The sequence below is a fragment of the Hemitrygon akajei genome, chromosome 7, assembly GCF_048418815.1.
Source record: "Hemitrygon akajei chromosome 7, sHemAka1.3, whole genome shotgun sequence".
Classification (NCBI taxonomy): Eukaryota; Metazoa; Chordata; class Chondrichthyes; order Myliobatiformes; family Dasyatidae; genus Hemitrygon; species Hemitrygon akajei.
Genome location: NC_133130.1, coordinates 101,247,098 through 101,264,402, shown reverse-complemented (window position 1 = coordinate 101,264,402; position 17,305 = coordinate 101,247,098). Strand labels below are relative to the sequence as shown.

Genomic DNA, 17,305 nt, shown 5'->3' with positions numbered 1-17,305 from the left:
CATGATTGTTGTATACAAGGGTTATATAAACACCATGGTGTTAGAACAATGTTGTTGCGTTTTCATGTGTGATGTTCACACTGTGTCAGCTGTAGAACTGCATACTCCACTGGTCTATTGCAAGTTCTCACAGCTACCTGCAGTCAGTCCAACAACTTCCACATACATATTCAACCATGTTCAGGGATTCAACTTCAGATCTGAATGAATCTGCCACAATCATCACCAACTTCATCAAGAGCTGTGTGGATGAGTCATTTCCTTTGAGAACATACTGAGTCTTCTTTAACCAGAAACCTCGGGTGAACTAGGATATTCACATTCTGCTGAGGGCTACATCTGTAGTGCTCAAGATGGGTAATCCAGAATCCTATAAGAAGTCTGGATAAGACCTTTAGAAGGCCGTCGTGATAACAAAAATGCAATTCTGTGCGAAGTTAGAGACAAAATCATATGCATGACAGTGGTGGCAGGGTTTGCATTCTTTTAGTTCCTCTAAGGAGAAACCTAAAGCATAAGTGGCAGTGATGCTTCACTCCTCAATGAGCTCTACATCTTTTATGCATGATTTGTAAAGGAGAATAACAATGCAAATCTCAACAGCATCTGGTGATCCTGTGATGTCTGTCTCTGAGGCGGACATCAGAACATCTTTCAAGAGGGTGAACCCTTACAAGGTGTCAGGCCCTGACAGTGTACCTGGACAGGTACTTATAATCTGTGCTTACCAACTGGGTGTTCAAGGACATCTTGAACCTCTCACTACTGCAGTTGGAGATTCCCACCTGGTTCAAATAGGCAGCCATTGTACCGATGCCCAACAGGGTGAGGTGCATCAATGACTGTTACCTGGCATCACTCACACCTACTATGAATGATTGGTCATGGCTAGAATTAACTCCTGCCTGAGAAAAGACCTGAACCTACTGCAAATCCCTTACAGGTGAATACAGCAGATGCAATCTCACTATCTCTCCATTCGGCTTTAGTGTACTTAGGCAACAACAAAACATACATCAGGCAGCTGTTTATTGATTACACCTTGGTGATCAACATCGTCATCCCTCAGTACTAATCAATAAACTTCAAAACCTGAGCTTCTTTAACTCTCTCTGAAACTGGATCCTTCACTTCCTAATCAGGAGATCACAGTCAATGTGGATTGGTAAGAACATCTCGCTGACAATCCACATGGGTCCACTTCAAGGATCTATGCTTAGCCCACAGCTCTGCTCTACTTACCACTCATGACCGTGGCTAGGCACTGCTCCGATGCCATTTATAAAATTGTTGATGCTACACTGTTGTTGGTAGAATCTCAGATGGCGACAAGGAGGAATAAAGGAATGAGGTAGATCAGCTGGATGAATGGTGTTGCTGTAACAACCTCACACTCAATGTTAGCAAGACCAAGGAACTGATTATGGACTTGTGAATGGGAAGTTGGATAACACACCAATCCTCACTGAAGGATCAGTGATAGAGAGGGTGAGCAGCTTCAAATTGCTGGGTGTCAGCATCTTGGAGGATCTATCTTGGGCCCAATACATTGATGCACTCATGAAGAAGGCATATCAGAAGCCCTCATGAGGAAATCTACAGATGCTGGAAATTCAAGCAACACACACAAAATGCTGATGGAACGCAGCAGGCCAGGCAGCATCTATAGGGAGAAGCACTGTCGACGTTTCAGGCCGAGACCCTTCATTCTATCAGCATTTTGTGTGTGTTGCTTGATATCAGAAGCCCCACTTCATTAGGAGTCTGGAGAGATTTGGTATGTCACCTGAGTCTAGCAAATTTCTACAGATCAGTGGTGGACAACATTCAGTCTGGCTGTATTGCTGCCTGGTATGGACTCTCCCTGTACAGGATCAGAAGAAACTGCAGAGGGTTTTAGACTCAGTCATCTCTATCATGGGCTCAACCCTACCCATCATTAAGGACATCTTGAAGAGGTGGTATCTCAAGAAAGTGGCATTCATCATTAAGGACGTTCACCACCCAATTTATGCCTTCTTCATATTACTACCATTGAAGAAGAGTTACATGAGCCTGAAGACCCACACTCAATGTTTTAGGAAGACCTTCTTCTCCTCTGCCACCAGTTTTCTGAACAGTTCATAAACCCATGAACACTACCTTGCTATTTATCTTTTGCACTATTTATTTTTGTAACTTACAATAATTTTTATATCTTGCACAGTACTACAACAAAACAACAAATTTCATGACATGCACGAGTGATATTGATTCAGATTCTGATTTTGAATAGAGAAAAAGGGGAATATCAAAGTAATGTTCATCAGCTGATGATGAAGATGAAGATGTTCATCCCAAAGAAGAAGAACTATTCTAAAGGGAGAGTGAGACAATCATGACTGATAAGGGAAGTTGAAAAAAAAAGTGTAAAAGCAAAATGGAGGACATACAATATAGCAAAAAACAGTGGTAAACTAAAGGACTAGGAATCTTTATAAAAACTAACTGAAGGCAACTAAAATTTAGATCTAGAGGACCAAATTTGTAGAGGGATCACAGGCTGTTGCAAGAAACATATGGTTGTGATAGTAAGTGATTTGAACTTAAATAGATGTTTTTGCATTTGTATTCACTTGGGAGAGAGACACAGAGTCTATAGAGGTGTGGCAAAACAGCAGTGAGGTCATGGTCTATATACAGATTACAGAGGAGGAGGTGTTTGCTGTAGAGGCAAATTAGGGTGGGCAAATTAGGGCATGACAAGGTGTTCCCATCAGACCTTGTGGAATGCTAGTGCAGTAATTGCTGGGGCCCTAGCAAAAATACTTAAACTGTCCTTAGCAGCAGATGTAGTACCAAAGGTTTGGAGGATAGCTGATGTTATTCCATTGTTTAAAAGAGGCTCCAAGAATAAGCTGGGAAAATACTGGATGGTGAGCCTGACATCAGCAGTGGGTAAGTTATTCTAAGGGACCAGCTATACAGAATATGTATTTAGATAGATAGGGACTGATTGGTGATAGTCAACATGGTCTTGTGCATGGTAGGTCATGTCTAACTAATCTTATGGATCTTTTTGAAGAAGTTACCAGGAAAGTTGATAAAGGCAAAGCAGTGGATGTTGTCTCCATGGACCTTAGCAAGGCCCTTGATGAGGCCCACATGGGAGGTTGGTCAAGAAGGTTCAGGATGAAGTAGTAAATTGGATTAGACATTGGCTTTACAGGAGAAGCCAGAGTGTGATTGTAGATGGTTGCCTCTCTGACTGGAGGCCAGTGATTAGCCAGTGATATGCTGCAGGGATCAGTGCTGGATCTGTTGTCGTTGGTTAGCTATATCAATGATCTGGATGATGATGATGCAATAAACTTGAGCAGCAAATTTGTGGATGACACCAAGATTGGGGACATAGTGACAGTGAGGAAGACTATCAAAGCTAGCCACGGAGTCTGGAACAGCTGCAAAAAAATTCCGATAAATGGCAAATGGAACTTAATGTAGACATGTTGCACTTTTGGAGGACAAACTGTGAGTGTTAGGGCACTGAGGTGTACAGTAGAACAGAGGGATCTGGGAATACAGATCCATAATTCCTTAAAAGTGGCATCACATGTAGATAGGGTCATAAACTGAGCTTTTGGCACGCTGGCCTTCATAGATAAAAGTATTGAGTACAGGAGTTGGGATGTTATGTTGTAGTTGTATACGTTTTTGGTGAGGCCTAATTTGGAGTATTGTGTGCAAGTCTGGTCACCTACCTACAGGAAATATATCAATAAGATTGAAAAAGTGCAGCAAAATTTTACAAGGATGTTGCCAGGATTTGAGGACCTGAGTTATGGGGACAGGTTGAATAGGTTAGGACTTTATTCCCTGGAGCATAGGAAAATGAGGGGAGACTTGATCGAGGTATATAAAATTCTGAGGGGTATTAAAAGGGTAAATGCAAACAGGCTTTTCCCTTTGAGGTTAGGTGAGACTAGACTAGAGGTCATGGGTTAAGGGTGAAAGGTGAAATGTTTAAGGGAACATGAGGAGGGACTTCTTCACTCAGAGAGTGGTGAGTATTGAACGAGCTGCCAGGCAGAAGTTGGGATACAGGTTCATCGTCAACATTTAAGAGAAATTGTGTAGGTACATGGATGGGAGGGGCATGGAGGGCTGTGGTCCAGGTGTAGGTCGATAGGAATAGGCAGAGTAATAGTTCTGCATGGACTAGATGAGCCGGTGGGTCCGTTTCTGTGCAATAGAGTTCTATGACTTTAAAAAAGCAATAAAGAGACAAAAATGAAATATGAAGGCAAGCTAGCCAATAATAGAAAAGAGGATACCAAAAGTTTTTTCAGATATATAAACGATAAAAGCAAGGCAAGGATGGACATCAGAGTGCTGAAAAATGCTGCTAGAGTGGTAGAAATGGAAGACAAGGAAATGACGGAAGAACAGATGTGGAGGAATTTCTTCAGCCAGATGGTGGTAAATCTGAGGAATTCATTGTCATTGTGAAGGTCAAGTGATTGGGTATATTTAAAGCAGTGGTTGATAGGCTCTTGATTAGTAAGGGCATCAAAGGATAGAGTTGAGAGGGAAAATAAATCACCCATGGTGAAATGGCAGAGCTGACTCGATGGGCTGAATGGCCTAGTTCTGCTCCTATGTCTTTTGGCAAACATGCATGTCATTCATCAGATTGCTTGACTTATGAAGGTAGGTGTGAGTCGAAAGTGAGAAAGACAACACGGAGGACCAGGTAGGCAAGGTTCAGACAATTTTGAGAAAAGAATGGCACTCCTTAAGCATGATTGTTGTTTCAAGGCCGAAGAAAGGATCATCCGAGTGTTGAATCATGCAGTGTGTGAAAAATAGTTTCAATTCATTCACCCAAATTCATTAGTTGGGACTGTTAGATTAGCTGTGTAAAGAAACTGTTCTCTCATTAATTTAGATCATCATTAAACACAAGTCCCAGAGATAATGCAATTTGCCCTGATTGCTGCAATAAATATTCAAAAGCATGAGCTGAATTTAAAAACACAAAATGCATTAATGAAGTAAAATTAGGATTCACCCTAATCAATATTTTAGTTCATCGTTGATCCTTTGAGGTAGAAGGTAGTTTTTCCTCCTCAAAATATACATATGTTGCTGTCCATATATTATATCCTACACAATCAGTGCTAAATACAGGGCACTGAGGGAGTACATAATATACAGAAGATGAATCACATGGGAAAGAATGTGCAAACCCAGGCCTGAAAGAGAACTTGCACAGCTTGATAGCAGCTTGTTTTGATGTGTTCAGAGGCAGACATCTTATTCCCAAAGGAGAGCAGTAGTTTTGGACTGAGTTGCAGCAGATGATAGCAAATTTAGAGGTTATTATCTGGCCCTTGATTAACTGGGAGTCCATTGCTCGTCTACTCTGAAGAAGTGAGACAATTCCAATATTTGACTAGACCCAGTGATGAAGTTCTCCCACAGCTCTTCATTAGCATTCAGCATCAAAATGATGCTTCTTACAGTGTTTTGGTTGTTTAAAACAAAGGATAGGTTGGGTCTGAAAAAGACATGAATCATCAATGAATCAAAATAAAAATGAATTATAGTATTTAAGTAATTTAAATACTATGTCATTTAAAGTAAAATTGGATAGGTATATGGACAGGAAAGGAATGGAGGGTTATGGGCTGAGTGTGGGTCAGTGGGACTAGGTGAGAGCAAGCACTCGGCACGGACTAGAAGGGCCGAGATGACCTGTTTCCGTGCTGTAATTGTTATATGGTTATATGGTTATAATTTATAGCCAAGTCTATAAGTTTAAAATAAAACATGTCAATTACAATTATACCTATTTCACTGCTATTCTTTGCAAAATTTTATACTTTAATTCAGTGTTAGAGCTAATTTAGTGATACTGATACTGAACAAAGTTGCTGGATTAGAAACCATAAGCGAGGGCAAAGATCTGTGCTGCAAGTGATGACCAGAAGTACACAAAGTTGGCACTCATAACTTCCCAGGATATAGCTGGTATACTGGGTTCACAATACCAGCCTGAAGCGGGGAACAGTTTTGGAGAGGACGGAGAACATGGTCCGTGTAGTCATTGGAATAGAATGACCTTGACTTGTGTCCTTAGTCCGAGGGATGTCTTTTTACAGCCAGTACCATATGCTTTAGTGTTCAGGTAAGAAAAGGGTCCATTTCTGCAGATCAGGAAACTAACGGCCAACTGTCTGTTCCATGCTGACTGCAGTCCTTAAACATCTTGAGCTCTCCCCAGTCTGTATGGGAGGAAATCTTAATGCTTGCTACAGATAGGTGAACTTCTAAATTGCTTCAACCCTTGAAACAAAAACAACTTATATAAAATTAACATGTCTGCTGCTTCTTCCTGTTTTAATTCTCCTTAAGGTTAAGGATGACTTACATCCACTCTGGTCCCATGGGGACTCAGGTAGCTAATGAGGTCAATATGAGACATGCACACTCTGCCATGGTTGGCAGGAGATACCTGGCAAGGCAGGCAGCTGGGGTGGTTGAGAAGTTTACACTGGACTGAACTAACACATCTACCCACACAAATCTTCCACATTGAAGAATCCAGTCTCTGTTTTGTTTAAGCTTAAGTACAAAAGCTTGCATTATAACTTCTATAGATGTGTAGTGGAGAGTATATTGACTGGCTACATCACAGCCTGGTATGGAAACACAGATGCCCATTGCATCACTGAGCACATCTACATGAAACATTGTTGCAGGATAGCAATAACCATTACCAGAGATCTCCACCACCCAGGACATGCTTTTTTCTCACTACTGCCATCAAAATGATGGTACAGGAGTCTTAGGACTCACAACACCAGGTTCAGGAATAGTTATTACCCCTCAACCATCAGGCTCTTGAACCAAAGGGGAAACTTCACTCAACTTCACTTCATCATTGAAATGTGCCCACAACCTATGGACTTAATTTCAAGGACTCTTCATCTCAAGTTAATTATATTCATTGCTTATTTATTAATTATTATTATTTCTTTCTTTTTGAACAGTTTGCTGCCTTTTGCACACTGGTTGAATGTCCAAGTTGGTATGGTCTTTCATTGACTCTGTAATAGTTATTATTCTATTTTGGATTTAGTGAGTATGCCCACAAGAAAATGAATCTTAGTGCTGTATATGGTGAGATATATGCACTTTGATGATGAATTTACTTTGAACGTTTATAATTAGATTGAGATAATGCTAATGTTAGCCAGCGATCAATGATCAGTGCTCAATTTTTGCCGCTGCCTGCAAGGAGTTTGTATGTTTTCCCTGTGACTGTGTGGGTTTCCTCCAGGAGCTCCAATTTCCTCCCACATTCCAAAGACATACCAGTTGGCGTAAGTAAGTTATGGGCATGATATGTTGGCACTGGAAGCGTGGTGGCTCCTGTGGGCTGCCCAGCAGAATCCTCATTGAATTTATTTGACACAACGACATATTTCACTGTTTCGAGGTGCATGTGACAGATGAAGCTAATCTTTAATCTTAACCTTTTACGCTTCTCTTCTGTAATCAAGAACTCTTATGATGAAGATAGCTACCCAATATATCAAGAAATTGCTGATCTTTACACATGAGTTTTCACAGTAGGTTTCAAGCAGATTATCTAATTGTATCGACACCACAGCCCTGTCCGACTTTCTTTTTATCAGGTAAACATTTTAGTGGACAATGATCTGGAGTTAAGTCCAAGGTGCTTTGTTGTCCCATTTGCCCAGAATCACTGTAATGAACTGCAGAGGTCCAGCTGCTAACTCAGCACAACTTTGTTTGGGAATGGTTCCTCCTGTGAGATCTTGCAGCACTCCACACATAGTGACCAATTACCAATGAACAGAAACTAGACTGTGTCTGTATTGCCAGACAGCACTTTTAAAAAAGGCAGCAATATATCAGCTCAAGTGAAGCAAAGTCTATGCAACTTTGTTCCAGTGGTTACAGCTGGCTCATCCTAGTAACAATGCTTCAAACCACAAAGCAAACTGAAAGGGAAAAATAAGTTTAAATCTTCACTGCAAACTGAAAGAGATTTTTTTAAAGAACTAAAGTTTAGATTGAGGAAAACCTATTGATGTTATGTAAATTGTGTTCCAGAAAGGGCAAAAAGTCCCTTATACGAGACTGTTAACTAAAGCTGAAAACTATGAAGTTGAAGGCAAATTATTGATCCTGCTTGGAAATTGACTGAGCAGAGTGTAGAGAGATCATGTGCAGGCACCCACACTGCCAGAATGAGATTTATGCAGCCCAGCAATTAGCTGTGCTGCTGCCACAGATATTTATTATTTTAATAAATGAGGCAAGATACAACAAAAAAGTCAGGCGTTCAGATTCGCCAATGAGTCAGTGATAAGCACTATAATGGAAGCATTAAATTAGAAGGAGCATATTGATGGACTAAGAACATGGGTAAAATTAGCAGTTATACAGGAATTTCAAAGTAGACATTTCTGACACAATCTATTTTAGAGCTGAGAATGACTATATATTCTGCATGGAATCAGAATCAGGTCTATTATCACTGACAATGTCGTGAAAATTGTTTTGCGGTAGCAGGACAGTGCAATACATAGGTAGTGACAATAGACAATAGACAATAGGTGCAGAAGTAGACCATTCGGCCCTTCGAGCCTGCACCACCATTTTGAGATCATGGCTGATCAATTACTGTCAATACTCGGTTCCTGCCTTGTCCCCATATCCCTTGTTTCCCCTATCCATAAGATACCTATCTAGCTCCTTCTTGAAAGCATCCAGAGAATTGGCCTCCACTACCTTCCGAGGTAGTGCATTCCAGACCCCCACAACTCTCTGGGAGAAGAAGTTTTTCCTTAACTCTGTCCTAAATTACCTACCCCTTATTCTCAAACCATGCCCTCTGGTACTGGACTCTCCCAGCATCTGGAACATATTTCCTGCCTCTAGTCCAATCCCTTAATAATCTTATATGTTTCAATCAGATCCCCTCTCAATCTCCTTAATTCCAGCGTGTACAAGCCCAGTCTCTCTAACCTCTCTGCGTAAGACAGTCCAGACATCCCAGGAATTAACCTCGTGAATCTACACTGCACTTCCTCTACAGCCAGGATGTCCTTCCTTAACCCTGGAGACCAAAACTGTACACAATACTCCAGGTGTGGTCTCACCAGGGCTCTGTACAAATGCAAGAGGATTTCCTTGCTCTTGTACTCAATTCCCTTTGTAATAAAGGCCAACATTCCATTAGCCTTCTTCACTGCCTGCTGCACTTGCTCATTCACCTTCAGTGACTGATGAACAAGGACTCCGAGATCTCTTTATATTACTCCCTTACCCAACTCTATACCATTCAGATAATAATCTGCCTTCCTGTTCTTACTCCCAAAGTGGATAACCTCACACTTATTCACATTAAACGCCATCTGCCAAGTATCTGCCCACTCACCCAGCCTATCCAAGTCACCCTGAATTCTCCTAACATCCTCATCACATGTCACACTGCCACCCAGCTTAGTATCATCAGCAAATTTGCTGATGTTATTTTCTATGCCTTCATCCAAATCGTTAACGTAAATGGTAAACAGCTGTGGTCCCAATACCGAGCCCTGTGGCACTCCACTAGTCACCACCTGCCATTCTGAGAGACACCCATTCACCGCTACCCTTTGCTTTCTATCTGCCAACCAGTTTTCTATCCATGTCAATGCCTTCCCCCCGATGCCCTGAGCTTTGATTTTACCCACCAATCTTCTATGTGGGACCTTATCAAATGCCTTTGAAAATCGAGGTACACTACATCCACCGGATCTCCCCCGTCTAACTTCCTGGTTACATCCTCGAAAAACTCCAACAGATTAGTCAAGCATGATTTACCCTTGGTAAATCCATGCTGGCTCGGCCCAATCCTATCACTGCTATCTAGATATGCCACTATTTCATCCTTAATAATGGACTCTAGCATCTTTCCCACCACCGATGTCAGGCTGACAGGTCGATAGTTCTCTGTTTTCTCCCTCCCTCCTTTCTTAAAAAGTGGGATAACATTAGCCATTCTCCAATCCTCAGGAACTGATCCTGAATCTAAGGAACATTGGAAAATGATTACCAATGCATCCGCAATTTCCAGAGCCACCTCCTTTAGTACCCTAGGGTGCAGACCATCTGGACCTGGGGATTTGTCAACCTTCAGTCCCATCAGTCTTCTCATCACCGTCTCCTTCCAAATGTCAATCTGTTTCATTTCCTCTGTTACCCTATGTCCTTGGCCCATCCATACATCTGGGAGATTGCTTGTGTCTTCCTTAGTGAAAACAGATCTAAAGTACTCATTAAATTCTTCTGCCATTTCTCTGTTTTCCATAACAATTTCACCCAATTCATTCTTCAAGGGCCCAACATTGTTCTTAATTATCTTCTTTCTCTTCACATACCTAAAAAAGCTTTTGCTAGTGTTCATGGGTTCATGGACTGTTCGGAAATCTGATGCTGGAGCAGAATAAACTGTTCCTAAAATGTTGAGTGTGTGTCTTCAGGCTCCTGCACCTCCTCCCAGACGGTAGTGATGAGAAGGGGGCACGTCCTGTGTGGTGGGGGTCCATAATGATGGATGCCACCTTTTTAAGCAGATGGAAGATGTGGAAGGGCAGAGAGACTAGGGTCTAGATCTAGAGCCGACAAACACCGTATATCATGAGCCAGTACAATATATAATCAGATAGGCAAATGGAATGTTGGCTTCATAGCTTGAGTAGAAAAGGACATGAGCACTCTGAGCAATTCCAACCTTAGCAAGGATAGCACTAGAGGGCTGCAGTGCACATTTATCAGATGAATAGCTGGAAGTTAAGAGTTAAATTCTGAGAGGTGGTTACATAAATTAGAGGTGCATTTCCTGAAATTTAGATACTTAAGGGGTAAGTTCAAATAAAATTTTCAAACTGTGACGGGCAAACAGTACAGCACAGGAACAAATCCTTCATCCCACAATCACCAGAAAATCAGTTGATGAAGGGTCTCAGCTCAAAACTCCTGACCTGCTGATCTCCTCCAGCAATTTTTGTGTGTTGCTTCACTCCATAATGTTCAGCCAAACTAATTAGTAATCAAGTGCCCAACTAATCATTCTGCCTGCACAATGTCCCTATTCCTCCATCTCCTGCATTCATATCTGATAGCCTATTGAATGCCTTTATTGTACTTGCTTCCACCACCACCTCATGCACAACATTCCAGGCTCCCTCCACATTTTGTGTTAAAAAAAATTTGCCCCACAGTTCTCCTTTGAAATTACCTTCTTTCATATTAAATTCATGTCCATTGGTATTAGATATTTTACCTGTGGGAAAATTACACTGGTTGTCTGTTTACTCTATCCACAAATGCCTCTCATAACCTCACAAACCTCTGAAAGATCTCTGCTAAAACTCCGCCACTCCAGAAAAAAAACAACCTAGGTTTATCCAACTGTCCTGATAGCACATGCCCTCTAATCCAGGCAGCATCATCGTAAACCTCTTCTACACAAGTTTTATAAAGCTGCAACATAACTTTCTGAATTTTGACTCAGTTCTTTGACTAATAAAGGCAAGCATGTCTTCTGCCTTGCTTTTCCCATCCTATCAAACTGTGTCACCATTTCCATGGAGCTATGGACTTGGACCCCAAGATTCCTCTGCACATCAATATTGATAAGGGTCCTGCTATTAATGGTGCATTATCTCTTACATTAGATCTCCCTAAGTGCATTTGGTTAGAGACCATTGTTTATTTATTGAGATACCTAGTGCAATAGGCCCTTCTGGCTATGCTGCTCAGCAATCCTCTAATTTAACCATAGCCTAGTCATGGGATAAGTTGATAGGTCTTTGAACTGTGGGAGGAAACTTGACCACTCGGAGAAAACCCACAGGGGGAAGTACAAGCTCCTTACAGGCAGTGATTGGAATTGAACTTAGGTCACTGATGCCGTAAAGCATTGTGCTAACCACTACGCTACCATGCTGCCCTTCTGTTTGGTGAATATACAACTTGGAGGGGTCATATGCAGGATTGTTGAAACTTGGAGCTCTCTTTTTAAATTTAGCAATCAGTGCCAATGTTTCCTTTTCAAGGTTTTATTCTGACCACGTCTTTAAAGTTTCCATTGAATCGGTTTCCACTGCCCGTTCGAACAAAACACTTCAGATTGTAACAATTCACTATTTAAAAGAAAAATAAATTTTCCTTTATCTCCCTCTGGTTCTGCAACCAATGTTCCTAAATCTGTGGTTACTGACCTTCCTGCCAATAGTGTTGCAGCTGGAGACAATGCCAACACCCTAAGGATCGATTAGTTGATGCAGTCACATCACTGATAAACAATTCAATCCATCAATGCAGATTCTTCCCATTGTCTTGTGGCAGGATGAGCAATGTAACCTTTGTGGATGAATTACATCAGAAAAGGAATATTGTCTATACTCTGGCTTCAAGGACAATTTATAGACACTTCTGTCTGTCTGTCTGTCTCTCTCTTATTTGTCTGCTCTCCATTTCAAGCAGAACAGAGTGATCTGTACTTTGTTAATTAGAGTTAGTAAGGTTTATTACTTTCATTTTGGAGTATTGTCTTGATAAGATAACTGCATATCGTGCAAATGTGCAAAGTAATCCCGCTGATAGTGGGAAAGTCTTCCTTGGGTTGATAAACATGTTATTTCAGTTCATCTCCTGCAAAGAGTGGCCAATTCACAAGGGGATACATGCCACATTTCATTAGCCAGCACATGGAACAAGGATTCTCAGTTACAATTGCTGGGCTTTGCTAATGCTTAACCAGACAGCTGACAGAAATTGATGTGTTCTGCATTTTAGGCTTCTAATGCTCATTTATGTAATGATTGGTGGCACAAAATCCAGGAGAATAACTGATATTCTTTAAAAAAAAAACTATGGCAGATCTACAAGAGCCAAGTCCAGATATGTCTGAATGGCTGATGAGTCGATGAGCTTTTGTTGGTCAGTACTGACTCTTGGGAAGGATTTGCATTATTGTGTAAGTCCAACATATTGCTTGGTGCAATTGGTCTGTTTTCCAGTCTGAACCATTGTCAATGCATCTTAATTACTAATAAAATAATTAATAATAATTACTTAAATCCTCATATCCATGTGACCCCTTTCATGCATACAATTTACCAGCCATTTATTGTACAAAGCAACACACACAAAATGCTGGAGGAACTCAACAGATCAGGCAGTGTCTACGAAGTGGAATACACAGTCAATGTTTTCGGCCAAGATGTATCTGTGTATGTAGCTGTGGATTTCCAGCATTGCAATATCTCTTGTGTTTATTATTTAATGTACAGATAAGTAATTGGCAGAGTTACAACCTAATCTGCATTCTTTGATTGGGATATCATTAGCACTTCTGAACTGGGCCAGATATCAGAACAGTAAATAATGTGCACTCACTCAGCCAGGTAAATTACGTTAGAATTTTGGGTGGAGTGTTAAATGCTTATGTTAGATCCATCCTCCAGCACCATCTCAGTAATATCTGATAGTGCTTTTCTATAACAAGGCATTTACAAGTTGGCAGGTTCATAGTTAAGAGAAGCTTTGGACTTTGTAATTTACCACATACAATATCAACCACTATTCGCTTTCTAATTGTCTTGCCAGGGACATCATTTTAAATTTGAATAGGAGAGAAGGAGTATTAGCCCCAGAACAAGCAGACTGTGTGGTTTGATCTTACCCCGCAGCCTAGTCCACTCTGCAGCAGGCATTCGATTCTGCGCAGGTCTCCATCAGGTAGCAGGCCAGCTCCACAGCCTGGTTTTGGGCACAGTACTCCCCCCATCTGCAGCACACATTCTTCTGCTCCATAATGCTGGTAACGGTTGTACTACAAATGGAAAATATTCAGCCATTAAATCACAATAGCACCCTAATTCAACATAACCAGTAGACATTAACGTACAGAGTATGAGGATTGAATCGCTACCATCCAGGCTCTTATTAAGAACACGGAAATGTTGTACAATGACCCTCTGCTCAGTCACAATCAGCCTTCAATACCACTTGTATTAATTATTTTAGAATTCAAGAAGAATGAAACAAAACAACTTACATGTAGATACCAACAACAACACACACAAAACGCTGGTGGAACACAGCAGGCCAGGCAGCATCTATAAGGAGAAGCACTGTCGACGTTTCGGGCTGAGACCCTTCGTCAGGACTAACCAAAGTCAGGACTTCGTCAGGTTAGTCCTGACGAAGGGTCTCGGCCCAAAATGTTGACAGTGCTTCTCCTTATAGATGCTGCCTGGCCTGCTGTGTTCCACCAGCATTTTGTGTGTTGTTGTTTGAATTTCCAGCATCTGCAGATTTCCTCGTGTTTACATGTAGATACCACTTTTTTTTAAAAAGGGGTAATTGCCTTTTATAACGTTTCTATTGCAACTGCTCTTGAACATTTTGTTTCCTTCCCTCCTCCTTCCAAAACAACAACTGTTTGTGACATTTCAGCCTTTTACTCCAACCACAGCAAATGCAGCACTTGTCCTTTTAACCTTCTTCCTACCCAACATCCAAACTGAATGGAGTTAATTGGACTTCTCTCAGTTATTCCACTGTTTTTCACTGTTTAGTCTTCCACACTAAAGGAGACCACATGCAGATTGGTGCAACATTTGGAAGAAGCTCCATTCACTCTGCAAGAACAGACAAAACTTTATTCCACTCCCATTCTGGTCTGGTTTCCTACCCTGTATACCAAATGAAGTTCAATGTAAGAAACACACTGAACTTTAAATTCAATTGGCCTTTTAAATTCTGTTCAAAGAGTTTGACAGTTTTAGGTAATGATTGTGGTACTCTCATTTTCTCACAGCAAATGCACCACTTCTTTAAGTACAGTAAAATGGCTCCTCTGTGAATGTGGAGTTAATAGAGGCCTGGCAGAAGACTATTTGCTGATAGCAACGCAGATCTGAAGAGCTATTGATACTTTCTGAAGAGTATTTCTGATGACTGGGTCACCCATCTTGTAAAGACACTGGCTAGAAGAAGGCAATGGCAAATCACTTCTGTAAAAAATTTGCCAAGAACAATCATGACCATCGAGTCCATGACTGCCCACGTCATATGACATGGCACATAATTGATGATGATGAACACACATTAAATCAGATTTTTGTGACATGTCAAAGAGACATGTATATTCAGGTGTGCGTAGGTTACCCAAAAGTGTCAAGTATCCCCGATTAGTCTCTCAGTCTGCGCTTGGTGTGAAGTAAACTCTTGAAGCTGTGAATTTGCTTAAGAGCGAATTTGTGTGCTAGTGCTGCTCTTTCAATGAGGTGTTTAATGAGGGGAGTGCTTGATGTGTCCTGGCCCTGAACAGTGATTGTTCCAGTCGGTGCTCTTTGCTGGCAGCCCACAGCAAACCATATTCTGGGCCACAGCTTTTGTGATTTGTTCAGTCGCGTATTTGACAGCAGTTGTTTCTGCACGCACCCTTCATTCATTTTTTACAGAAACACATCTTCTTTCCGTACACTCCAGTGAAACACACAGAACTCAACATTCACCTTTGAGCAAAGAGCAAGGCAGCAAACATTTCCCTCCAGTCATGAGCAACCTACATAAACATTGCTAACCCTGTAGCACAGACATGGGGAATTTTATACTCCAATTTCATTACAGACCATCATCTATCAAAAAATGGAGATCAATAGGCAAGAATGAAAATCCTTCTATTTTGCCCCTTAACCCTCATGGGTGAGAGTTCAAAAGCAGAATCAGGTTTAATATCACCAGCATATGTCATGAAATTTGTCAACTTAGCTGCAGTAGTACAATGCAATACATGATAATATATTAAAAAATAAGTAAATTAATTACAGTAAATATAAATATATTAAATAACTAAATTAAAAAGTAGTGCAAAAACCAAAATAATAAAAAGAAAAAAGTGAGGTAGTGTTTATGGATTCAAAGTCCATTTAGGAATTGGATGGCAGAGGGGAAGAAGCTGTTCCTGAATCACTGAGTGTGTGCCTTCAGGCTTCAGTACCTCCTTCCTGATGGTAAATGCCCTGGGAGATGGGGGTCCTTAATAATGGACGTTGCTTTTCTGGGGACCACTCCTTAAAGATATCTTGGATACTATGGAGGCTAGTACCCAAGATGGAACTGACTAATTTTACACTTTCTGTAGTTTTTTTGGATCCTGTTCAGTAGTTTCCCGACCCCCCCCCCCCCCAACTTCCCATACCAGACGGTGATGCAGCCAGTCAGAATGCTCACCACAGTACATCTGTAGAAGTTTTCGAGTGTTTTAGGTGGCAAAACAAAATCTCCTCAAATTCCTAATGAAATATAACTGCTGCCTTGCCTTCTTTATAGCTGCATCGATATGTTGGGACCAGGTTAGATCCTCAGAGATCGTAACACCCAGGATCTTGAAGTTGCTCACTCTCTCCACTTCTAATCCCTCGTCTTCCCCTTTCTGAAGTCCACAATCAGCTCTTTGGTCTTACTGACACTAAGTGCAAGGTTGTTACTGCCACTCCACTTCAACTAGCTGGGATCTCTCACTCCTGTATGCCCTCTTATCTCCATCTGAGATCCTGCCAACAATGGTTGTATCATCAGCAAATTTATAGATGACGTTTGAGCTAAGCCTAGTGATTCAATCATGGGTACAGACAGAGAGTAGAGCAGTGGGCTAAGAACAGGTCCCTGAGGTACCCCAATGTTGATCGTCAGAGGAGGAGATATTGTTACCAATCCACACAGATTGTGGTCTTCTGGTTTAGGAAGTTAAGGATCCAATTTCAGAGGGAGGTACAGAGGCCCAGGTTCTGTAGCTTTTCAATCAGGACTGTGGGAATGATGGTGTTAAATGCTGAGATGTAATCAACAAACCACATTCTGACATTGGTGTTTGTGTTGTTCAGGTGATCCAAGGCCGTATGAAGAGCCATTGAAATTGTGTCTTTTGTTGACCTATTGTGGTGATAGGCAAATTGCAGTGGGTCCAGGTCCTTGCTAAGGCAGGAGTTCATTCTAGCCATGACCAACCTCTCAAAGCATTTCATCACTGTCGATATGAGTGCTACTGAGTGATAGTCATAAAGGCAGCTGACACTACCCTTTTTGGGCGCTGATGTAATTGTTGCCCCTTTGAAGTAGGTGGGAACTTCTGACCAAAGCAGTGAGAGGTTGAAAATATTCTTGAATACACACGCCAGTTGGTTGGCACAAGTTTTTAGAGCCTTACCAGGTACTCCATCAGGGTCTG

At 41.3% G+C, this 17,305-nt stretch overlaps 1 protein-coding gene across 1 annotated transcript in view; it reads right to left on the bottom strand.

Moving 5' to 3' along the window:
- Positions 1 to 17,305, bottom strand: part of prkn (parkin RBR E3 ubiquitin protein ligase) — a 1,122,674-nt gene that overhangs the window by 176,001 nt on the left and 929,368 nt on the right. Inside the window, exon 9 of the mRNA XM_073051587.1 lies at positions 13,751 to 13,900. Within this exon, the coding sequence (XP_072907688.1) occupies positions 13,751 to 13,900 (150 nt within the window). The remainder of the gene's footprint in view (positions 1 to 13,750; positions 13,901 to 17,305) is intronic.